The sequence below is a fragment of the Xenopus laevis genome, chromosome 6L (genome assembly GCF_017654675.1).
Source record: "Xenopus laevis strain J_2021 chromosome 6L, Xenopus_laevis_v10.1, whole genome shotgun sequence".
Lineage (NCBI taxonomy): Eukaryota > Metazoa > Chordata > Amphibia > Anura > Pipidae > Xenopus > Xenopus laevis.
In genome coordinates, this window is record NC_054381.1 from 9,381,185 (window position 1) to 9,407,553 (window position 26,369).

General features: G+C 41.9%; 1 protein-coding gene across 1 annotated transcript in view; it reads right to left on the reverse strand.

Annotated features, from left to right (window-relative positions):
• vipr1.L (vasoactive intestinal peptide receptor 1 L homeolog) overlaps positions 1-26,369 on the reverse strand; it is a 141,180-nt gene that overhangs the window by 19,899 nt on the left and 94,912 nt on the right. The window contains exons 5-6 of the mRNA XM_018267074.2: positions 15,408-15,505; positions 3,107-3,239 (exon numbers count right to left, since the gene is read on the reverse strand). Coding sequence (XP_018122563.1) covers positions 3,107-3,239; positions 15,408-15,505 — 231 coding nt within the window. The remainder of the gene's footprint in view (positions 1-3,106; positions 3,240-15,407; positions 15,506-26,369) is intronic.

Here is a 26,369-nt window from a genome sequence, read left to right on the forward strand (position 1 = left end):
GGTTTAAGATGAAAACAGGAAGTCTGATACAGAAGCTCATGAATACACAATAGAAGGAAAGAATTGTGATGTTTCTTTTGACAGAGGACTAAGAGCACCATTACTTTGAGGGTTTATTGGTGTATTTATATAGACCTTTCTGATAAGGCTTACGTTTTAACCTTTCCTTCTCCTTTAAGAGCAAAAATGCTCAGCAGCACAATTTTACAAGAACTTGTTTCAAGATTTTACAATTCTGCAACTGAACTGATTAATAACTATCTCTGTAGCATCAGGACAGATGAAACTCACTTTCTACTTGATGATGATTTCCCAGGACCCCTAAGCTCAGCTTCTCACCAGCAGCCCAGAGCTCACTGAGCATGTGCAGAGCCACTGACACACAAAAGGCAGCCTAATAAGATCCAAGATGGGGAGCTGCTGGGACAACTTTGAGGGCCTGGATCATTGCTGTTATAGGGCTGCTGAACCTCTGGGCTGGTACAGTAAGATTGGTATATAAAATACAGAATTTCTGGCCATATTCTTTTTAGTTCTTCAGTTCACCTTTAAATTAAAATATTCCATACAGCTTTCTTGCAGTACTTAGAGAAAAGTCCCTAGTCTTACATCTCCCAAGCCTCCTCTGCCAGTGACTTTTATTATCCACAAAATGACTCCAAAATGAACAACAACCCCCACCCCTGCCAGCCGCTCTGATTCCAGTTACAGCTCACATACTATTTTCATTTTCCTGTTTTATAGCTTGTCCCTATCAATCTCCCCCTTTCCACTCACCTGCCAGAAGCCCATTCAGAGCTCCAGCCTAAACAGAATTGAAAAATAGATGAACTACTCCCAGTTATTCCTCTTCACTCTGCTCTCAATCAGCCCATTTGATCTGAGCACCCTAACAACGCCCACCACCCCTTGATATGAAAGGGAGTCCCTGTGCAATAAATCTGCATTTTGCTGCGGAAGCACATTAGACGGCACATCAGTTGCTCGACTATAAAGCATCAGAAATCTTCACATCTATTGGGAATCTCACGCAGAAAGAAGGCAGATGCCACCTGCAATCAGTGCCATCTGTTAATGGAAACTGCCGTTTAGCTGCAAACACGATTGAATGGCATGAGACTCGTAGAGTGTATATATAATTACTCAAGAAACACATACGATTGATAACTGGGTGCTGTGCCAGTCACCAGTGTGGCAGAATAAACCCTTTTAATACTGGTGGCCCTAAGTAGACCCCCTTCAATTACACAAGTGTATTCCTTTTACTCTCAGGAAATCATTAGGCATTTTTGATGCACAGGTGGACCCCATGGATTACCCAAGTGTGTTCCCTTTACACTAAGGAAACAATTAGGCATGTATAGTGACCCAGTGGACCCCATGAATTACACAAGTGTGTTCCCTTTACCTTCAGGAAATGATTAGGCATTTTTGGTGAACCAATGGACCCCATGGATTATACAAGTGTGTTCCTTTTACTCTCAGGAAATACACTTAGGAAATGATTAGGCATTTTTGGTGCACAAATGGACCCCATGGATTAAACAAGTGTGTTCCTTTTACTTTTAGGACATGATTAGGCATTTTTGGTGCACAAGTGGAACCCATGGATTACACAAGTGTGTTCCCTTTACATTCAGGGATGATTAGGCATTTTTGGTGCTCAAGTGGACCCCGATGGATTATACAAGTGTGTTCCCTTTAGGACCGCATGGAATACACAAGTGTATCCCCTTTACTTTCAGGAAATGATTAGGCATTTTTGGTGCTCAAGTGGACCCCATTGATTAGACAAGTGTGTTCCCTTTAGGACCCCATGGAATACACAAGTGTGTACCCTTTACTATCAGGAAATCATTAGGTATTTTTGAATCACAAGTGGACCCCATGGATTACACAAGTGTGTTTTCTTTACTTTCAGGAAATCATTGGGCATTTTTGGTGCTCAAGTGGACCCCATGGATTACACAAGTGTGTTCCTTTAGGACCCCATGGAATACACAAGTGTATCCCCTTTACTTTCAGGAAATCATTAGGCATTTGTGGTGCTCAAGTGGACCCCATGGATTAGACAAGTGTGTTCCCTTTAGGACCCCATGGATTTCACAAGTGTGTTCCCTTTACTTTCAGGAAATGAAACACACAGTGGCGTAACAGTTACCCCCCTGCCCTTATACTTAGAAATGGGTAGACATTTTTGCCACTCCAGAGAGTTTATTTCCCTCAAGAAGTATCAGAACCTATTTCTTTCAAAAGTATCAGGACCTCATGTTCTTGATGAAAAATAATTGCAATATATGCTTATAATTTAAGAGGTAAGAAAGCAAGAACAGGCAGTCTAGCTGCTTAGTGTTTTTATTGGCACATAAGCCTTGCATCATGAGTGGGGGGCATTCAAAGAAGTTCAGAACATCGTTTCCTCCCATGTTGGAACCCTATATAATATATAATATGCAATATATGTCCTTAAAGGGGAACTATCGCGAAGATGAAAAAATAATATAATCTTCCGCATACTGAAATAAGAAACTTTATAAATAAAATCAATTAAAAATTCTGCATTGTTTCTGTAATAATCAACTTTATATTCACTATTCCTCTCTCAGCATCTGTTTCTCTTCATTCTGTCTTCATTCAGCAGTTCATTTAGATGAATGATCCAAAATATCTTATAGGGGGGCTCCTTTCCTAGCAGATGTATTAGAGCTCACTCAAATAACTAATTCCAGTACAAACAAAATCTGACAAAATAACTGCCTTTTGCACAAATTCTGCATGTAGAGAGACATGATGTCTGGTGATTTTAATAGAGTGAGCTCTGATACATCTTCTAGGCAAAATGAGCCCCCCCCTATAAGATATATTGGATCATCTGTCAGACACCCAACTGCTGCAGGAAGACAGAATGATGAGAAACTGATGCTGAGTGAGAGATAATGAAGATTATTTCAGAAACGGCACCTGATTTTTAATTGATTTTATTTATAAAGTTACTTATTTCATTATGCTGAAGCTTATATTAAATGTTAATTTTCGCAATAGTTCCCCTTTAAGAAGTGCAGCATTATAAGTCGACTATTACAAATCTGGATGAGACGGTACTTACTGAGCCGGCAAAGCAGTGGTCGGATTCTCCGCTCTCGAACAGGACAATGTCCTTCACAAACACGGCGATGGCTCTCATTATGAACGACATGAAGAGGTGCATATGGATGTAATTCCTAGTGCAGTGCAGCTTTCTAGTACAGAAAGAACAAAACATGAATGGCATTAGCCCGAGCGACCTTAAATCAAGACGGGATTCCTGAGCGGTAATTAGAATTATACAGATGGAGTCTCTCGTGGGCAATACAGTAAGACAAACGTTAATGGAGTCCATAGTGGTAGAGTTAATCCCAAATCCATTCAATTGATTGTTAGGAAACAATTTGTCCGATAAAAAAACCCAGAAGGGAAATTTATTTCATACAATTCAGGCCACCTCCTATACAAGCTGCCAGAAAAGATACGGTCATTTAACTGCTACATGGAGAGTTATCAGTGATATTAGTTCTTTTGAACAAGGGAGCAGCAATTAAGTCAGATATACTGGGGGATATATGTGCAAATGATGTTGATACAACTCTACAGGGACCCTTTCTCTTGTGTCTCTTAATACTTAGCCATCTGTCTTGAATGTCACTATATTTTTCTGTAGGTATTTATGTTCTATTGTTGTGTTTTCCATGTATGTTCTAGTAATGTTTTGTTTTAATGTACAGCTAAATAAATAATATATAGTGAATAAAATATAATATGTATAATATTAGGATATTAAAAGTTACCGAAAGGCCGAGTGTTTTTATACAGGTCATGGAACTCCGAGGTAACTTCTAATATCCTCATAGTTTACAACTGGGGGTACTTTATTTATTATAGTACACAAATTTCAGTGAGTCATGTGACAGAAATGACATCAGAACTCACCGTTTATAACTGATGACATCAGAACTCACCGTTTATAAGGATATCATTTACATGATATTCATGGCTTTTGTGTATTTTATATATATATATTTTTATATATATATATATATATATATATATATATATATATATATATATATATAAATATATATATATATATATATATATATATATATATATATATATATATATAAATATATATATTTATATGTTGAAATAAACAAATAATCTTTTTCACTATAAGAAGACCTGAGAGTGCGATTTGTTGTTGTGTTTGATAATAATGATAATAATAATAATAATAATAATAATAATAATAATAATAATAATAATAATAATAATAAAACAGTAGCTTGTACTTGATCCCAACTAAGATTTAATTAATCCTTATTGGAGGCAAAAACAGCCTATTTTTTTTTTTAAAGTCAAAGTCAAAGTAAACTTTATTGTCATCTCAGCAGAATACGAATACACAGTGAGACAAGACGACGTGGCTCCAGTTAGTACAGATATCAGAGGTAGTCCAGGTGTGTAAATTATTATAAATAAATTATTGAGTTTATTTAACGTTTTCATGATTTTCTAGTAGACTTAAAAAATGGAGATCTAAATTATGGAAAGATCCATTATCCAGAAAGCCCCAGTTCCTGAGCATTCTGGATAACAGGTCCCATACCTGTATACGCATGCTGCATGGTTAAAAATATGTGGACATCTATTCAAGAGATTGGAATTAGCTATTTAGGGTCACATCCATAATTTCCAGCACAGGTGCACCTACATCACACAATGATATTCTGAACAATTCCGTGGTTCCTTCTCTGTAGGAAAGTATTGTTCCTGCTTCAGCGGGATAATAACACCATGCACAAAGCAACGTTCATACAGAATGGGTTTGCAGAGATATAGACCTGACTTCCACCCACCTAAACACCTGCGGCCTGAATTGGAACAAGCCAGGCCGATCCAAAACATCTTAAATTGGAATAAAAGAAAATCCCACAATGTCAGAAGATCAAGTTGAAGTCTTGGGCAAAAGTTGGGGAAGGTCCTTTTTGGTGTCAGAACAATAACTCCCCCATGTACAAAGCAATGACCTGGGTTTGCTGAAATGGGAGAGGAAGAACTTGTCTGGCCTACAAAGAACCTCAGTGTCAGGCTGGCCCAAAGGGATATCCAGAAAAACTCCTGGTGGGCCCAATGGTTCCTTCTGCTCAAGAAGTTGCTTGCATGCCAATACTAGATAATTCCATGTTTGTAAATGAGAAGAAGTGGAGGGAAGGATAAATTATAGCATGTAATAAGAAGTGATTGAGTAAATAAGAGAAGTGGTGAACAGAGAAGTAGAGGAGGTCTATGGTTTTCCTTAGTCCAACACTGAAGAGCCTCAACCAAATTGAACATCTATGGCATGAACTGGAACACAAACTGGGAGCCAGGTCTGATCCCCAACACCAGTGTCCAACCTCACTAGTGCTCTGAATGGAAGCAAATCCCACCAACAATGTTCCAACATCTAGTGGGAACCTTCCCAGAAGAGCAGAGGCTGTTAACTATATGTATCGTGCCATGGAGCAAAAGAAGGCTGGCACCGATAACATTAATAATAAAGACAATATGTGAAACAGATTCATTAAACATTCAATAGAGTTTTGTGAATTATTTTTATAATAGTGACAGATTCCTTTTAATGTACTAAACTTTGGATTATGCTGAATCCAGACTACTACCAACTGAAAGAATATATATATATATGTGTACAGAATGTTATGGCAGCGTACTGAGTGCCAGGTAAAATGTTTATTTAGCCATTACATTATTTAAATGCGTGCGGCACTTTTACAATGTGGCCACCAGATGTTGGCTGTGGCCCAGTTGGTGTAACAAGGAGTTTTTAACTGAGTTTTATAACTAATACATTGAGAATGTGCCATTCGTACCATCAAAAACTGAAAAGGGGTTAAAAAAGAATTGTTGTATGTTTATTTTTTCTCAACTGTAATAAAGCATTGAAAAATGGTTGAAAAGCGCCCCATGTGCCATGTGTGTAAGGCTGTTAAAAACTGCAATAAAAGCGCCACAGAACCCCCTTATAATACATGAGTGATACTCAGAGTTCCCTGTATAACTCAACCTGCAGCCTTGTGCCTTTATATGGTCACAGAACAACCCCTCAGTGACTTCTAATATCCTTATCATTTACAGTAGGGGGTACATTATCCCTTATAATACATGAGTGATACTCAGAGTTCCCTGTATAACTCAGCCTGCAGCCTTGTGCCTTTATATGGTCACAGAACAACCCCTCAGTGACTTCTAATATCCTTATCATTTACAGTAGGGGGTACATTATCCCTTATAATACATGAGTGATACTCAGAGTTCCCTGTATAACTCAACCTGCAGCCTTGTGCCTTTATATGGTCACAGAACAACCCCTCAGTGACTTCTAATATCCTTATCATTTACAGTAGGGGGTACATTATCCCTTATAATACATGAGTGATACTCAGAGTTCCCTGTATAACCCAGCCTGCAGCCTTGTGCCTTTATATGGTCACAGAACAACCCCTCAGTGACTTCTAATATCCTTATCATTTACAGTAGGGGGTACATTATTTCTTATAATACATGAGTGATACTCAGAGTTCCCTGTATAACTCAGCCTGCAGCCTTGTGTCTTTATATGGTCACAGAACAACCCCTCAGTGACTTCTAATATCCTTATCATTTACAGTAGGGGGTACATTATCCCTTATAATACATGAGTGATACTCAGAGTTCCCTGTATAACCCAGCCTGCAGCCTTGTGTCTTTATATGGTCACAGAACCTCTCAGTGACTTCTAATATCCTTATCATTTACAGTAGGGGGTACATTATCCCTTATAATACATGAGTGATACTCAGAGTTCCCTGTATAACCCAGCCTGCAGCCTTGTGTATTTATATGGTCACAGAACCTCTCAGTGACTTCTAATATCCTTATCATTTACAGTAGGGGGTACATTATCCCTTATAATACATGAGTGATACTCAGAGTTCCCTGTATAACTCAGCCTGCAGCCTTGTGCCTTTATATGGTCACAGAACCCCTCAGTGACTTCTAATATCCTTATCATTTACAGTAGGGGGTACATTATCCCTTATAATACATGAGTGATACTCAGAGTTCCCTGTATAACTCAGCCTGCAGCCTTGTGCCTTTATATGGTCACAGAACAACCCCTCATTGACTTCTAATATCCTTATCATTTACAGTAGGGGGTACATTATCCCTTATAATACATGAGTGATACTCAGAGTTCCCTGTATAACTCACCCTGCAGCCTTGTGTTACAGAATCCTAGTTGGCTTTGAATATCCTTGCATTGTAAAGAAGGGCATACGCTATTCTGTATATAAAGAACAGAATTGTCCCATCTCATTGTTCCAAGCCATTGAATATTTAAAGACTAACTTATTCGTAGTCCTAGATTGAAATTGATTTTCAAAGTAAAAACAGAAATGTCAATGTAATATTTATTTGTGTCTTTCTGATGAAGAAATCTCTACACGTGCAAGGCAGTGGAGGTTGGAAAGGCAGGGGCTGCCTAATGGGTATTACAGGAATGACATGATATTACATTATATTTACATATATAGACATATAGTTAAAGGGGTTGTTCACCTTTAAATTAACTGTTAGTATGATGTAGATAATTTGCAATTGGTTTACATTTTTTATTATTTGTGGTTTTTGATTTATTAAGCTTTTTATTCAGCAGCTCTCCCGTTTGGAATTTCAGCAACCTTGGTGCTATGGTCTAAATTCCCCTAGCAACCATGCATTAATGTAACTGGAATATGAATAGGAGAGGCCTGAATAGAAATATAAGTTATAAAAAGTAGCAATAGGAATAAATCTGTAGTCTTACAGAGCATTTATTTTTTAGATGGGGTCAGTGACCCCCATTTGAAAGCTGGAAAGAGTCAGAAGAAGACGGCAAATAAATCAAAAACTATAAATATTTAAAAAATGAAGACCAATTGAAAGTTAGCCATTCTATAACATACTAAAAATTAACTTAAAGGTGAATCACCTCTTTAATAGGAAATAAATCCTGACAAGTGCAGGTATGGGAGCTATTATTTAGGCAGTTTCCATCATTCCGTCCATAAATAAAGAATAATTACTGAGCATCTATATATATTGGCATAAACCTTATCTTATACAGGAAAGGCTATTGTGATACTAAATTCTATAGTTAGTATAGATATGGGTATATAGAATTTATGTGACAGTAGGGAGGGGGGTGTGGGAATGAGGAGCATTAGTAGAGAAGCACAAGGGAAACTGGATTTCTCAGCTTTTCCATGACTCTTATATAGGAATGTGCCATGTCTGGGCACGAGGAGGGTTAAAGCACCGGCCGCCATGTGAATTGTCTGCATTAGTTAGAATTCGACACTCCAGCCTCAGTCCTGCACCCCCAAAGCACTTTATTTCAGCACAAGCTTCACCACTACCTGCTCTACTGTCTCCCTATCCAGGACCTCACACATCCCACTCTATAGGGCTCAATGTGATCCCCAACTCCTCAGACCTCCCAACATTTTGCAAATAGAAAAAGGGATTAAAAGTTTTGCCATGCGTTTTTTTTGTGGCCACACCCCTAATTATTGTGTCCATTTTACAAAATTTGGCAGGTTATTTCTGTGGTTTTTATTAGGGATGCACCAAATCCAGGATACGGTTTGGGATTCGGCCTTTTTCAGCAGGATTCGGATTCAGTCGAATCCTTCTGCCCGGCCGAACAGAATCCGAATCCTAATTTGCATATGCAAATTAGGGACGAGGAGGAAAATCACGTGACTTTTTGTCACAAAACAATGAAGTAAAAAATGTTTTCCCCTTCCCACCCCTAATTTACATATGCAAATTAGGATTCGGTTCGGTATTTAGTCAAATTTTTTGTTAAGGATTCGGGGGTTCGGCCGAATCCAAAATAGTCAATTCGGTGCATCCCTAGTTTTTCTGTGGTATTACAGTTTTGCTAATGAAGGTGAATTGCCCTTTAAGCTGAAAGTCACACTTTCCCCAAGAGACCTGCTTATCTTAAATTGTTACAATTGTTTCTTTGCTTATCTTAAACTGTTACAAAAGTATCTAAGTGCACCTGCCACGTATTCTGGGCTCTCTGCCAGAAGCCAATTAAGTTAGAAACTTTGAATCTTTTTCTGGCTGTTCAGTGCAGGAGATCAAAGAGAAAGTCGGGACATTTCAGTGACAATCCGGGGCTGCGGGCTGAGCTGTCAAAATCAGGACTGTCCCCCGAAAAGCAGGACAGGTGGGAGGTATGTACTCGCCCATTCCCTGCCATGTCCGTCTACACCCGTCCCGTGGTCTCCCAGCCACCTGCATCCACCTTCCCCGCTGCAGGTAAGAGAAAGGGGAGGGGGGGGTTATTCCTTTCAGCTATAGAAAACACAACCTGTGGTCTAGACTTCCCTGTTCCCTGCCCCTAAAAATTTGGGGGTCGGATTCCTCTTAGGGTTGCCACCTGTCCGCTTTTGCCCGGGACAGCCCGGTTTTTAGAAGAACTGCTTGGGTCAATACAGTCTGCCTTGTTTTCCAAATAAGGAAAACTGGGCAGGATCCCCCTTGATTGACATGGCAATCAGCCAACTGCCCAGTGACAGTTCTCGCCCCGCCCGCAACGTCATCGCTGCATCACTGACCCGCCCCTGTGACATCACCATCCTGCCCCCTCCCCGGATCGTGGGCCATGGAAATATAATTATGCCACTCTACAGTAGAAGTACATTGTGCACAGAGCCAAATTCTGAAGCTATTCAATATATTTTTACTCACAATTTTTTAGCCAAAATTCTTGCTGCTGATTACAAAAGTATCCCCTATGCCCTACAGGCAGGTGCATTAAAATAAACTTGCTAGCAGAACTATGGGGGGCCTGCACCACTATAGATAACTGGCACCAAGATGGCATCACTCCACTCTTCAAAAAATTACCTCTGCCTGGTGTGATTTTTATGGAAGAAGAGCCAGCCTGGGGTGCAATTGGACTCCCAAGGCAGTGCTCAACATGTTGGCACCCCCAGTCAATGACCTGTACTTCTCCTTTAATAACGGCATTAGCATCTGATTCCCTGGAGCAAGTCAGTTGCTGCTATTGGTCAAACCCACTAAGAGCTTTGAGTTGGGTTCAGTCTGATGGTAATTGCAGATGGGTTCCCTTGAGTCAATGTGTGCATGTGTGTTGTTCATTTATTGGTTCTCACTACATGAATAGCCAATGGCTTCTGAGATCATTATCTGGGAAACCCATTTTGGGACAAGCCTGTCTGTTAATGTCTCTTTAGATGGAAACCTCGGGAATTCACTCAAGCAAACTAACGACCAGTGACAGGGCTATAAAATACTTTGCCCTAAAAACAAACTGTCACGCAATATCCATGTACACACTGACACCGCTGACCCACAATCCACCGGAAATATTTAGGCCGGGACAATGAAGTGGACAAAGCTGACCTTCCATGAAATCACAGGTCGGGGTATTGGGGGAGGCTCGAAAAACAAAAGCAATGCAGTTGTAAGCTAAAGCCGCCTGAATAATAAAAAATCACAGATGCTCAATGTGAAAAGATGTTATTGTGAGTATAGATACAATTTCTTTGACTTGTTTTTGTGTTCTCTGTGCAGAGAAGCTCTCTCCCAGCCTCGGAATGGGAATTCTATTCTCCGAGGGCTCCTTGCCTCCTGCACATCCGCATAATGGAGACAGGACATTTTAAGAAAAAAACAATCCCTTTCAGATAATGATCCATGCTCCATTTAATCACATTTCCTATTCATAAGCATTAGCTATTCCTCCCTGTGTATCCAAATGCTCAATGTATTGATAAAAATAGAACCTTTATCCTTTATTTAAGAAGGGTTAATCTTTCCCTTACTTCCCCCTTAAAGGAACACACTGATTGGCTTTAATATACTGTAGGGACCTATAGGATTTTCTATGCTCCTATAGCTTTAAATCCCTACCCTTCCCCCTTTTCCCTAGTTAATTGGCAAAAGCCCATGTATCTAGTTTACATTTCACCTATCAGTTATTGGTCAAGAGGTGTAATGACCACTTCCTGCCACACTTCCATATAGTGCTGGGAAAGGGGTGGATCTTCCTCTTTGGCTGCTGGTGTCCTTACCTACTGGTTGTGGTAATTGAGCCTGGGTACACCAAGGCCCAGTAAAGCCACCACCCTAAAGGGACCTGTACCTTTAGCGACTAAGTCGGGGACCAGGGAACCCCAGGGGTTAGCTAGAATTAGTTTATAACTGTTATAGACTCTCTAGGAGAGTGAGATAGAGAGATTATATAGCAAGAGCAGCTCTGTGCTCCATCGAGGATCTGTAGCAGGGAGTAGCTTCCCAAAGGCTTCTTGATTTGCCTTCAGTGAAGGCACCACAGTGGATAGGGTGTCAGGCTAGACTTATTCTCCCTGACCACTGCTCCAGCTGTGTGGGATCCGGACCACTTCAAGGTACATCTGCCTGGGATTCCTGATTACTACTTGACTACAATGCCTTATGGGAGTCACATTCCTCAGCTGTGTCATCCAACCTATCCTATATACTAACCGAAGGCCTATCTATGTCCCGAGTGGAGGGGAGGCAGATGCGCACGCAACTTCGGTTAGGATCTATGAGATGCGCGCGCAACTTCAGCCGAAAGACATAGATGCGGCCTTCGATTAGCAGATGTGCTGGAAGGTTAGGATCAGAACAGGTTAGGATTGGGGAGGCAGATGCGCTGGAAGGTTAGGATCTAGGGAGGCAGATGCGCTCACCGTCTCCTTCTGCCTCCCGCCGCCTCTTCTTTCCTGCTCACTCAGGCGGCGACCGCTGGAAGGTTAGGATCTAGGGAGGCAGATGCGCTCACCGTCACACTAGGGGAACCGGTTGCGTACCTGCACGAAAGTCTGTATAAGCGTCGGCCATCTTGCTACTCCTCTGCGACTTTGTCATCCGCCCACTGCCAAATCCGCCCACTAAAGTCTGTATAAGCGTCGGCCATCTTGCTACTCCTCTGCGAGTTTGTCATCCGCCCACTAAAGTCTGTATAAGCATCGGCCATCTTGCTACTCCTTTGCAAGTTTGTCTAATGGCGGCGCTAGCGTCACTCTAGGAGGGGAACCGGTTGCGTACCTGCACGAAAGTCTGTATAAGCGTCGGCCATCTTGCTACTCCTCTGCGACTTTGTCATCCGCCCACTGCCAAATCCGCCCACTAAAGTCTGTATAAGCGTCGGCCATCTTGCTACTCCTCTGCGAGTTTGTCATCCGCCCACTAAAGTCTGTATAAGCGTCGGCCATCTTGCTACTCCTTTGCAAGTTTGTCTAATGGCGGCGCTAGCGTCACTCTAGGAGGGGAACCGGTTGCGTACCTGCGTGGGTGGCCATTTTTAGCAAAACGGGCTATATTATCTCCAAAAAATATTGATGTTGACATGATAAACAACCAAGTGATTGCATTACTTCCTGGACAAAGCTGTGTCTTTCTGAGTACTGACTGTATTGATTCTGAAGACGAAAGTGAGAAACTTAACTTCCCATTAGAATATTTAAACACTATCAACAATGCTGGATTACCACAACACAATCTTATACTCAAAGTAGGAACAATAGTCATGCTGTTAAGAAACCTTAAGGGTAGGGGCACACGGCGCGATTTCGCCGCGATTCTGCGCTAAGCGAGTTGTCGCTGCGTTTTTTAAGCCGAAATAGCTTTGCTAACTTTGGCGCTGGCGTCAATGCAAATCGCGGCGAAATCGCTGCGCTAATTCACACGCGGCGATTCGTTTTCTATTGTCGTCCGAAGTTGCCTCGCTGAGCGTTTCCGGGCGACAGTAGAAAAAGAATCGCCGCGTGTGAATTAGCGCAGCGATTTCGCCGCGATTTGCATTGACGCCAGCGCCAAAGTTAGCAAAGCTATTTCGGCTTAAAAAACGCAGCGACAACTCGCCCAGCGCAGAATCGCGGCGAAATCGCGCCGTGTGCCCCTACCCTAACACTAAGCAAGGTTTATGTAACGGTACACGGTTGGTTGTGAAGAGCATGAGACAAAATGTTATCAAGGCAGAAGTGCTTACAGGATCCCATAGCGGTGATACTGTTTTGATTCCCAGAATTGACCTTACCAGTTCTGACCAGGAATTACCTTTTAAACTTAAACGACGACAATTCCCCATTAAGGCTGCATTTGCCATGACAATCAACAAATCACAAGGACAAACATTGGATAAAGTCGGCATTTACCTATCTGAGCCTGTGTTTGGTCATGGTCAACTTTATGTTGCATTTTCAAGAGTGCAGCGTTCATCTGATGTTAAAGTCAAGATTTTAAGTACAGCTCACCAGGGAGAACTCATTCAAGGACAGGAGAACATTTTCACAAAAAATGTTGTTTATAAAGAAATTTTTCAGTAACACTTTACTACCAATAAACTCAAAATTTAAGAATTCTAATAGCAGATAGGTAATAACAAGCAATAGGCACAGATTCACTCTACATCCCCACAAATTAGCGTCGCCAGTTGCTGCCTGGGGATGCCGAGTGAATCAGCACCCATCGCATTTTGCTGCCTCACTGTTGTTACCATTCTTTCATTAACGATTCTTTAGAGAATCGGGGGTTTACTGGTTCTAGCTAATGTGATGTTACATCTACGTATACCTCTTAACAACTGTGAGTAAACCTGGGGACATTGTTCTTGTAACAATTAACTACCATTCCGTTATTTTACCAAAAGAACTTCCTGGCGTCCATCATTTTCCTATTTTTGCTATATAGTAGCCTGAGTGATGTAGTTCCGCTACACCCTTGTGGGAAACTTCCACTTAGCGAAGGCCCTGATCCTGATGTGTGAGTCGCAATGTAACCCATGCTCCTATCACTAGCTGGACACTTAACTCCTTGTGGTCTGGATAGCCCAGATTACAATACTTATATGGGTCTGGAGCATTTATTTACTCTAAAGGGGTTGACATTTCCCCATGCAGGTTAACCCAACAGGTTAATTGGGTCCTGATAAAACCTAGTTCACCACATCAGTTGACCCTAGTTCACCACATCAGATACGGGTTCCTAATGCTCTACTGTTCTTCATTACTTAGACCAATACTGAACACAACAAGGGCATGTGAGCAGTCCTGGTCCAAGCCAGTTGGGCACCTTATGCACCTAGTTGGTCATGTCATTCCCCTAATGCTCCCAAAGGAACAGATGCGCACAACAGGGCCCACACTAGGGCAGGCGACAGAAGTAGGGTTGCCACCTGCCCGTTTTTGACCCAGACAGCCCGGTTTTTTTAAGGACTGCCCCCAAATTAGGAAAACCGGGCAGGATTGACTGATGTGGCGACCGGGCAATTGCCATATCATAGCCCCACCCCTGCCCCTTTCGCATCACTACCCGCCCCGCCGCATGCCTGCCCCTCCCCCTGCCCGAATTCCACCCTGTGAAATGATAGCAACATTAGACAAAAGAGATACATAGATAGCGCCCACCTCTGTTTTGCCCTATGCATGTGCTAGTGATGTGCAGGTTGACCCGAAATCTTGCGGTGACCCACTCTTCCTCTGCTACCAAAGATTCCCTGTCTTGGAACCAGAGGCACACACAGAGTACAGATAAATAGAGTACAGAGCACAAAGACTTGGGTACATGTAGGGTGCAGGTCTAAAATGACAACTTTTCATGGGTTTGGGTTGGATGCACATCATTAGCATGTGTCTCTTCTGCTTACTACTACTACTTCTTTTTCCCTTCATTCCTCCCAAACTCACAAGACACAAATGTGGGAAGGCTAAGGGTGATGACCCCAACTCATGCATATGTAGAGGGCATGCCTAAATACAAAATATTCTCACCAACAGATGGAACCACCTGAGTACCACCTTGTACAGGGGTCTCACAAACAACCCAACTAAGTTCCATATTCTCTAACTCTTAATGCAGATGTAAAGTCCCTTGGTTTAAATATTATGGTATCAATCCTAATCTGAGCATTGTATGACCCAGCCTCCTGAAGCTACAGGGCAGGGCTGTCCAACTGGAAGCCAAGAGATTTTGATGGCCCACAGAGCTTCATCGACATCTTTGGATGCTATCATTTTGCTATAATTTGGGTCTCAAACATGTTGCCCACTGTATAGAAACAACTGAATAGCACTGATATAGGACATTGAAACATGTGCTAGACATGACAAACAGATAAGTAGAAGCCAGAGAACGAAGTCATTAAGGGGCAGTCGATCTAATACATATACATGTAGGGGGTAATTTCCATTGCACATCCAACAGCTGGTGCCAGCCAATTAAACAAGCTATCCGAAAATCTCTCCTATTGCTTCTCTTTATACATGTGCCTTTGTTTTAGTTCTTACCTGAATAAAAACAAGATGATCATTGCCGCGGTGAGAGAAATAAGGGATACGCTGTGTCCGATGGTATATCCAGTCTTTATCATCCAGAAGAATTCAGTCTACAGAGAAAATAAAAGATTTAATTATATCATTAACAGGATGGGTCTCTATTACTCAGACATAGTAAAGGCCATAGGACAGTTGAAGTCTAGTGGTGGGACGGGGTGTTTTCAGTGCTCGGGAAAGCCGGCGCCCTAGGCAACCTGGCCAGCCACCGTTGTCTAGGGTAAAAAATGAGTGGGGGACAAGGGTCCGGACAAGGCGTTGTGATGAAAGAGGTACTTGCTAGTGCTCCTTCCCAATGATGCACCCTACACACTTGTCTCTACTTCCTACCCCTAGTTCTGGTATAGTTCTAACTAGCTCCACTAGGGGATCTCATGCACTTTAGGTGGGTTTAAATGAGTGTTTGACTGGATCCCACCAGAGAACCTAACTCCATGGGCCTACCCTTACAGAAGTTAGATACAGATAGTTATGGTATAGGTATTTACATTGGCCTATGGTAGAAAGGACTAATGTGAATTCTCCTAGGTTGGGGTCCACTGGGGATCGTCCAGTAGGGCCAGTACAACCAAGGTTTAAGTTGAGTGGTTTAACTCAGGCCCCCTGCCAACTACATATGTGGGGTTTCTGTGATTAGATATAAATGGGGGGTGTCAGTAACATTGATCGCACAATGTAAGTGTTAGGGATGGGGTGAGAGGTCACAGGTCTTTACAGGACCCCCTTTTTTACGAGGTTTGCTCGTCCTATAGTTGCACCCTACAGTGACATTGGTATAAAATGAACTGGGGAAACTACATCTTTTCTCTTGGATTCCCACTCCCCCCCCCTTTTTTTTTTGTAAAGAAACAGAACATTACATTTTAATGTAAACTGGAAACCCTTTCAATATTGGTGGTTAGAACCTTTAACATTTTTTTGATCCTGTAGAAAAACAACAGTTCATATGTCTGGATCCCCCCCCTCCACCACGGATTAGATACGGCTCTTTAATGCAGACAAGCTCCAGGCAGATCATTATTGTTACATACACACCTAACCTAGCAACGGAAAGCTAATTGTAACAATCATTAATGATCCCTGACGATACATATTTCACGATAGGATGAGAAGAAGAGAGAGAAGAAAAGGATGTGCATTAGAACCTTCAATGTTCCTCGCTCCTTTGTTTTCTTATCATTGTGTATGAAGGAAAACGTATTTCATTATCCCATATAGCCTTTATTATAGAATAAAATAGCGTTATTGTGCAAATAAAAACAGCTACCACTGTGTGATTTACTTAAAGGGGTGCTATCATCTCATAATCACCCATGTTACTATAATAAAGAGATCCACGACTGTTATAGATCAGCAATGGAATATAGAATGCCTTTAATCTGAAGAGGAGGTGAAGTTCATCTTAGAATTCTTAGAAATATATTGATATTCACTCCAGCGCTGCCATTAGTCATTTCTGGGGCTCTATACTGTTAGGTTAGTCCGTGGTCTCGTGGACCTCCAGGTTAGTGAGATCTATCCAGTTGCCTAACTAGCTTTAAAAAGGGGGGCCCCATCCGGCACTTCTGCCCTGTGCCGACTTGCAATTTGCTTCCCTGACACAGGTATGAGGGGAGGGAAGGGGGGTTCTTGTTAGATATAAAGGAAGCAGACCCCCACAGTCTGAGCCCCTGCTTCCTCTGAAGTTACTTGATCTACCTATAAGTGTTATAGGTATAAGTGAAAAAGACCTGATCTTTTCTGACCACGTCTCATTATTCCAATACCAACCCATGATCTACCTAAACCCCACCCCCCTCTCCACAAGCACCACCCCTTCACACCCCACAAATCACACTTTCAAGACTCTCAGGGGTCCTTTCTGCTCCAACTGTTACTTCATTCTCTGAATAACCCTGTAACTCTCTAGAATTTCTTTCTACTACCTTTGGGTCCAAGGTTCAATTCCAGCCAGGACACTATTTGCATGGGATGTTTTATTGATTATACTTGGGTTTCCTCCCACATTTCAAAAACAGGTTAATTGGCTCCTAATAAAATAGACCATGCAAATGGGAGCTTAGTTTGCAGTCTCCATTGGGGGATGGGTAGGATCTCCGTAATCACTGTGGAATATACCACCAGGAATTTCTGATGGCTAATATGACTTCAACATCTGTCCTCAGCAGAACCCTACGTGCAAGTCTTTCTTCTGCTATTGGGTTCTATGCTTCTTTGTTTTCAGGCTCGTCTGAGTTGATCAGCCAGCATTCCTTTAACTACTATTCTATTTAGGACCCTACAGAATGGCCTAAGGGTAGGTGGGCATAGCAAGGTCACCACCATCAGAATAAACCAACTATTCTGAGGGCTGTGCTCAGACATTCCATAGGCGAATGGATTTTGGTTTGGGTACCAGTGCTTTCTACATATTTCTACAATAAGAATAAAATCAGATGAGAAACTGGTTTAATATAGAATTTGGGATATGAAATATTGAAACATTAATCTTTATGAATAAAAATAACGATGCCAGGCTGGGAAGTTCATTAAAAAGGAATTGCAGCACCTAAAAATAGTTTTCTTTCATATTAAAGCCATTTCAGATCTGCTTTAAATTGCAAATTGGCATGTCTGGACCTTTAAGCCAACATCTTGAGATTTCATTCATTTTGAAGGGAAAGTAAAGCCTAGGGCTGCTGTGCCTGTTTCCTATTAAAACCCCCTGCAGACCCATTTTCCTTTGAGGTTCCACCGGATTCACTCATTGCAAAAATTTGTTTTTAAATTAAACATAACATTGTACTTTTCATGATAATTCTGCTCTGGCATAAAATATTTACATTTACAGTTGCTGTATCTGTGTGTTCATATAGATAATGGTGTTTGTTCACATTTGCTAATTCCCTGAAAGCAAATGAAGGTTATATTGCAGTATTTAAAAAAGCCTGTATGCACAGTTGCCATGGATACCCTCAATATTAAAAAGCATAAAATGCAAAAAGGTCAACAGAGCTTACAATCTAAGGTTCCTAAAACATTCACACAAGGAGGAACCAACTACCTGCCCTAGGGCCAATGACTATGGTCTACAGAGACCAGCCAAACAAAGACCCCATCATTGTGCCAATGCACTCCTTGTCCAACTGGATTTTCATATCGGATTTGATATCTGGCTGATTTCAAAAGTCCAGAGGGAACCTATTACATGCCAATACGCTGTGACCAAGATTTATTGTATGTGTGCAGGGAATTTTTTTTCATTGGGACCCAATGTTGTACTTGTTAGCAGGGCCCACTGCCATGGGGGGGGGGCTATGTGACAGGTCTAATAATTAGAGCCATGATAACTTAGTAGGATGGAGACCCATGATTAATGACACTGTGGCCTTGATATATACCCACTCACTAATGGGGGTCTTCAAGCCTTCAAGTCTGAAGTATTAATACGATTTCTTTAAGATACAATGAATCAAAATGGGCCCTGTGAGCAAACTGAACATTATTCTATTCTGCCACAAACGTCCAAATAGATGACTTGTGAGCACACCCACAAAGCTTCCTCCACAGAAGTGCTTATTGAATCCAACAAAACAAAAGTGTTGACCACTTTCCATTAATAGCACAGCACACATGCCAACATTAATAGCACTGCTCTTCCATAAGACTTGTGAGCAAGCAAACCTGATTGCAGTTCATTTCCGTGTTTGTCAGACAGTCAACACCCAGGAAACACTTGTTTTAATTGGCCGTTCAACCTTAAAGTGTCTGCAGCCGGACTCTGCTGAAAAGGTGACAGGGAAACTGTTGAAGTGTATTATGGAAGGTATCTATGTTACCCTGAACAGTCGTATTGTGATCCAAAGATTGTAGTGTATTTGCCAATAGCAAAAATTATGCTCATTCAACCATTGATGGTGATATTTAAAAATGGCCCCAGAGAGGAGTCTATGAGTCCATGATTTCAGTTGGTAGAAACCTATAAGTTCCTTCCTTGCTATGACCTTGTGTCTTCCACATCCTTCTGGTTCCCCTTGTCCCCTTTATTCTTTTCTCCTCTTTCTCCTCTGTCTCCCATTCCTTCGTATTTCTTCCCCTTTTTTCTCTTGTTGCCCTTTCATTAGAATGTTTGCTTAATTTTCATGTTTCATGTCTTCCCATACCCACCCTTCTTCTCTTTTCTTATTTGTGCATGCCTTTTTCGCTGCATTCTGTTCTGTCCTGTGTTTTTTGTCATTCATCCTTTCTCTTTTGCTATCATTATCCAGTTTTCCAGTTCTGGTTTGCACATTCTTTCCAGGGATGGCTAAAACTGCACCCTTATGTGCCTTCATCTAGATCTCATAACCAAAGCTGCCTAATAGTACTGCATTGTTAGATTGCAATCCACTCTCCCAGCAGATCCTTCATTGGAAATGTCTGTAGAAAAGGTTTTGTTGCAGAATTTTATCTGCTGTGACAGTATATAAAGAGTGAAAGAAATAGGTGCCAGTGGTTCTTAAGAATCATTGAACAGAAAAGGTTCTTCCTTTAAATATATGTAATAATAGAGGAAGGCAGATGGACAATGCACTTGCACACCCAGCTGGGTTGGAGATTGAAATAATGGGACTTAATGGCATTAATTTAATGTATCCCCTCCAGTGGAAGCCTCTTAGGTGGGGGTACGCAAAATTTTTTACCCACACTCCATATTTAACTATAAGAGTTGAGGAGAAACATGTTCCTGGGGGTGCCAAATAAGGACTGTGATTGGCTATTGGTAGCCCCTAGCCCCTGGAGTGGTAGTTACAGAAGACTCTGTTTGGCATCTGGTTTTTATGCAACCAAAACTTGCCTCCAAGCCTGGAATTCAAAAATAAGCCCCTGCTTTGAGGCCACTGGGAGCAACATCCAAGGCGTTGGGGAGCAACATGTTGCTCACGAGCCACTGGTTGGGGATCACTGTCTTAGGAATAAATATAGTCGCTTTCCAGACTGTGGTCTCTACATTAGACAGGTGTCACCTTAAGGAGATGCTAACCCCCTACATCTGATTGGAGAAGAATAGAACTGCTCTTGCTAGTAGCCTGAAGATTGTACACCTCCAGTGGTGTGTTAACTAGGCCGTCATCTAATCCTTGTTCACAGGGTCTCCACTCCCCAACTTCACCAATGCTTGGTTACCTTAGGGGTTGGTTGTAGGTCTATGTCCACTTCAGGTCCTCTGGCAGGTCCATGGGGAGAGAAGAGCCAAGTGCTACCTTCTATTATATAACAATGGACAGAAACAAGTCACAAGATCCCTTGGCCAAAGGGAAAAGGTCCCTCCCACAGGGATAGGGGAGAGAACTGGAGCTTTATATTGTCAGCAGGAGAGGCCAACCCTTTGGCTGCCCTACAAATACATGTGCCCATTTAGCTGAATGTGTATTGGTGATTCATAATTACATAGTTAAATTGGGTTGAAAAAAGACAAAGTCCATCAAGTTCAACCCCTCCAGATGAAAACCCAGCATCCATACACACACCCCTCCCTACTTTTAATTAAAATTCTATATACCCATACCTATATTAACTATAGAGTTTAGTATCACAATAGCCTTTGATATTATGTCTGTCCAAAAAATCATCCAAGTCCCTCTTATAGTCATTAACTGAATCAGCCATCACAACATCACCCGGCAGTGTATTCCACAACCTCACTGTCCTGACTGTGAAGAACCCCCTACGTTGCTTCAAATGAAAGTTCTTTTCTTCTAGTCTGAAGGGGAGGCCTCTGGTACGGTGATCCACTTTATGGGTAAAAAGGTCCCCTGCTATTTGTCTATAATGTCCTCTAATGTACTTGTAAAGTGTAATCATGTCCCCTCACAACGCCTTTTTTCCAGAGAAAACAACCCCAACCTTGACAGTCTACCCTCATAATTTAAGTCTTCCGTCCCTCTAACCAATTTAGTTGCACTTAGTCTCTGCACTCTCTCCAGCTCATTTATATCCCTCTTAAGGACTGGAGTCCAAAACTGCCCCCCATACTCCAGATGAGGCCTCACCAGGGACCTATAAAGAGACATAATTATGTTTTCATCCCTTGAGTTTATACAAGACAGAACTTTATTTGCTTTAGTAGCCACAGAATGACACTGCCCAGAATTAGACAACCTGTATCTTATCTTATCTTAACATGTTCTAGTCTCTTTTGAATTTCTTCATGTGTGAACCATGCATCATTAGTGGTATTACTAGAATTGGGACTATCAAGAAGGAAAACTTCACTTACTGGTTCCTCATTTGTGTAGACAGATGAATAATATGAGTTCAGAATCTGCGCTTTTTGTTTGTTTTCATCAACCAGCTGACCCCCCTCCCCCCTCTGATATTAAAAATCCCACCCCTTCCGGCTTCATTTTTTTACTGTTAACATATTTAAAAAATAATTTTGGATTCTTTTTACTGCTTACTCCAATATCCTTTTCCATATTAATTTTAGCTTGCCTTATAGCTTCTTTGCATGATTTATTGGCCTCCTTGTACCTTATAAATGTTTCGGCTGTACCAGCTAACTTGAAAGCCTTAAAAGCACGTCTTTTCTTACCCACCTCAACACCAACGCTTCTATTCTATTTTAAAGACTTCCCATTTTTGTTCTGTGTTTAACCCTGTGAAAAGCATTTCCCACTTAATATGTTGCAGAGATGCCCTTATACTGTCAAAGTTTGTACGTCTGAAATTTAGTGTTTTAGTTCCTCCCTTATAGAATTGCTTCTGCAACAGAATCTCAAAGGAGACCATGTTATGATCACTATTCCCTAAATGCTCCCCCACACAAATGTTAGAGATGAGTTCAGTATTGTTAGTTATTACAAGGTCCAAAAGAGAGTTATTCCTAGTAGGTTCTTGAACGAGCTGGAATAAAAAGTTGTCATTCAGCATATTTACAAACCTAGTAGCTTTTTCTGTCTTAGCAACCCCATTACCCCAGTCAATGTCTGGATAATTGAAGTCACCCATAGAGATGTCGCGAACTGTTCGCCGGCGAACTTGTTCGCGCGAACATCGGGTGTTCGCGCTCGCCGGAAGTTCGCGAACGTCGCGCGACGTTCGCCATTTTGGGTTCGCCATTGTTGGCGCTTTTTTTGCCCTCTCACCCCAGACCAGCAGGTACATGGCAGCCAATCAGGAAGCTCTCCCCTGGACCACTCCCCTTCCCTATAAAAACCGAAGCCCTGCAGAGTTTTTTCACTCTGCCTGTGTGTGCTGAAGAGATAGTGTAGGGAGAGAGCTGCTGCCTGTTAGTGATTTCAGGGACAGTTGAAAGTTTGCTGGCTAGTAATCGTTTTGATACTGCTCTGTTATTGGAGGGACAGAAGTCTGCAGGGGTTTGAGGGACATTTAAGCTTAGGTAGCTTTGCTGGCTAGTAATCTACCTTCTACTGCAGTGCTCTGTATGTAGCTGCAGTGGGCAGCTGTCCTGCTTCTGATCTCATCTGCTGACTGCTGCAATAACAGTAGTCCTTGTAAGGACTGCTTTTATTTATTTTTTTGTTGTTTTACTACTACTACTACTACTACTACTATAAGAGCCCAGTGCTATTAGTCTAGCAGTGTTGGGGAGTGGGACTGGTGTGCTAATCTGCTGCTCCTAGTAGTTCAGCAGCACCAACTTTAATTTTTTTTTTTAATATTCATTTTTTTTTTATTTTACTTTTTTTTATTTTACTACCGCTGTAGTAGTGTATAAGTTGACCTTTTAGGCATTATTTGCCCTGTAGGCATTATTTGCACACTGTTTTCTTCAACCCGCCATCGAGCTGTGTGACCTTGTTCCCATTCTGTCTAAATATCCATAATATTACCGTCTCCAGAAAAAACACCGGAGTCACTTTTTTCAAGCAGCATTCATATATTTTACGTAATCCGTATCCACCGCTGTAGTAGTGTATACGTTGGCCTTGTAGGCATTATTTGCACACTGTTTTCTTCAACCCGCCATCGAGCTGTGTGACCTTGTTCCCATTCTGTCTAAATATCCATAATATTACCGTCTCCAGAAAAAACACCGGAGTCACTTTTTTCAAGCAGCATTCACATATTTTACGTAATCCGTATCCACCGCTGTAGTAGTGTATACGTTGGCCTTGTAGGCATTATTTGCACACTGTTTTCTTCAACCCGCCATCGAGCTGTGTGACCTTGTTCCCATTCTGTCTAAATATCCATAATATTACCGTCTCCAGAAAAACACCGGAGTCACTTTTTTCAAGCAGCCATAATATATTTTACGTAATCCGTATCCACCGCTGTAGTAGTGTATACGTTGGCCTTGTAGGCATTATTTGCACACTGTTTTCTTCAACCCGCCATCGAGCTGTGTGACCTTGTTCCCATTCTGTCTAAATATCCATAATATTACCGTCTCCAGAAAAAACACCGGAGTCACTTTTTTCAAGCAGCATTCATATATTTTACGTAATCCGTATCCACCGCTGTAGTAGTGTATACGTTGGCCTTGTAGGCATTATTTGCACACTGTTTTCTTCAACCCGCCATCGAGCTGTGTGACCTTGTTCCCATTCTGTCTAAATATCCATAATATTACCGTCTCCAGAAAAAACACCGGAGTCACTTTTTTCAAGCAGCATTCATATATTTTACGTAATCCGTATCCACCGCTGTAGTAGTGTATACGTTGGCCTTGTAGGCATTATTTGCACACTGTTTTCTTCAACCCGCCATCGAGCTGTGTGACCTTGTTCCCATTCTGTCTAAATATCCATAATATTACCGTCTCCAGAAAAAACACCGGAGTCACTTTTTTCAAGCAGCATTCATATATTTTACGTAATCCGTATCCACCGCTGTAGTAGTGTATACGTTGGCCTTGTAGGCATTATTTGCACACTGTTTTCTTCAACCCGCCATCGAGCTGTGTGACCTTGTTCCCATTCTGTCTAAATATCCATAATATTACCGTCTCCAGAAAAAACACCGGAGTCACTTTTTTCAAGCAGCATTCATATATTTTACGTAATCCGTATCCACCGCTGTAGTAGTGTATACGTTGGCCTTGTAGGCATTATTTGCACACTGTTTTCTTCAACCCGCCATCGAGCTGTGTGAGCTTGTTCACATTTTGTCTAAATATTGATAATATTATCGTCTCTAGAAAAACCACTTGAGTTACTTTTTTTCAAGCAGCATTCATATATTTTACGTAATCCGTATCCACCGCTGTAGTAGTGTATACGTTGACCTTGTAGGCATTATTTGCACACTGTTTTCTTCAACCCGCCATCGAGCTGTGTGACCTTGTTCACATTTTGTCTAAATATTGATAATATTATCGTCTCTAGAAAAACCACTTGAGTTACTTTTTTTCAAGCAGCATTCATATATTTTACGTAATCCGTATCCACCGCTGTAGTAGTGTATACGTTGACCTTGTAGGCATTATTTGCACACTGTTTTCTTCAACCCGCCATCGAGCTGTGTGACCTTGTTCACATTTTGTCTAAATATTGATAATATTTATCGTCTCTAGAAAAACCACTTGAGTTACTTTTTTTCAAGCAGCATTCATATATTTTACGTAATCCGTATCCACCGCTGTAGTAGTGTATACGTTGACTTTGTAGGCATTATTTGCACAGTGTTTTCTTCAACCCGCCATCTAGCTGTGTGTATTATCGTTTCCAGAAAAACCAACTGAGTTTTTGTTGTTGTTGTTGTTTTTTTAAAAATAATGCCAGGCAAAGGCAGGCCGCCACGCAGAGGCCGTGCTAGGGGCCGTGCTGCTATGCAATCCTGTGGCCCTAGCAAATTGCCCAGTTTTAAAAAGCCAATGACCCTGAACTCCCAAAATGCTGAAGAGGTAGTTGACTGGCTTACACAGCACACACCCATCCTCTACCGTTTCTAACTTTACCACAACATCCTCCTCATCCTCCACTGCTATGGCCACCCCACACGTAACACTTCCTCCACCACCGGTGCCCCTTCTTCACTGGGGTCAGAGGAGTTATTTTCCAATGAGTTTCTTGAACTGAGTAATGCGCAACCATTATTGCCAGAAGAAGATGAAGGAGATGAGGACCTTACACCAGATTTAATTCTGGCAGAGAACACGATAGAGATGGACATAATGAGTGATGAGGAGGAGGTCCCGCTGCTGCTTCCTTCTGTGATGTGTCAGAAGAAATTGATGCATCTGAGGAGAATGATGATGAGGAGATTGATGTTTTGTGGGTGCCTAGTAGAAAGAGAGCAAGAGGAGGGTAGTTCAGATGGAGAGACGGAGAGTCAGAGAGGCAGTAGGAGAATAAGACTTAGAAGAAGCAGGGAGGACAGCCCGCAGGGATCAGTAGGGCAACAACATGTATCGGCACCTGTGTTCAGCCGGCCAACGCACCCGCCATTGCCGCCAATACCGCCAACTCCGCCAACTTCTACTGTTACCGCCAGATCGCACACTTCCAAAAAGTCAGCAGTGTGGGATTTTTTTAATGTGTGTGCCTCTGACAAAAGCATTGTAATTTGCAATGAGTGCAGTCAGAAACTGAGCCTTGGTAAGCCCAACAGCCACATAGGTACAACTTCTATGCGAAGGCACATGAGCGGCAAGCACAAAGCACTTTGGGAGCAACACCTCAAAGGCAACAGGCAAACTAAAAGCCACACTCCTTCTGGTCCAGCATCTTACTGCTCTACCTCTGCTCTCCTTGACCCGTCTGAACCACCCTCCACTCCGCCTTCCACCTTGACCACCTGTTCCCATTCCCAGTCATCTGCCACCAGCCAAGTTTCTGTGAAGGCCATGTTTGAGCGTAAGAAGCCAATGTCTGACTGTCACCCCCTTGCCCGGCGTCTGACAGCTGGCTTGTCTGCACTCTTAGCCCGCCAGCTTTTACCATACCAGCTGGTGGACTCTGAGGCCTTCCGCAAATTTGTAGCAATTGGGAC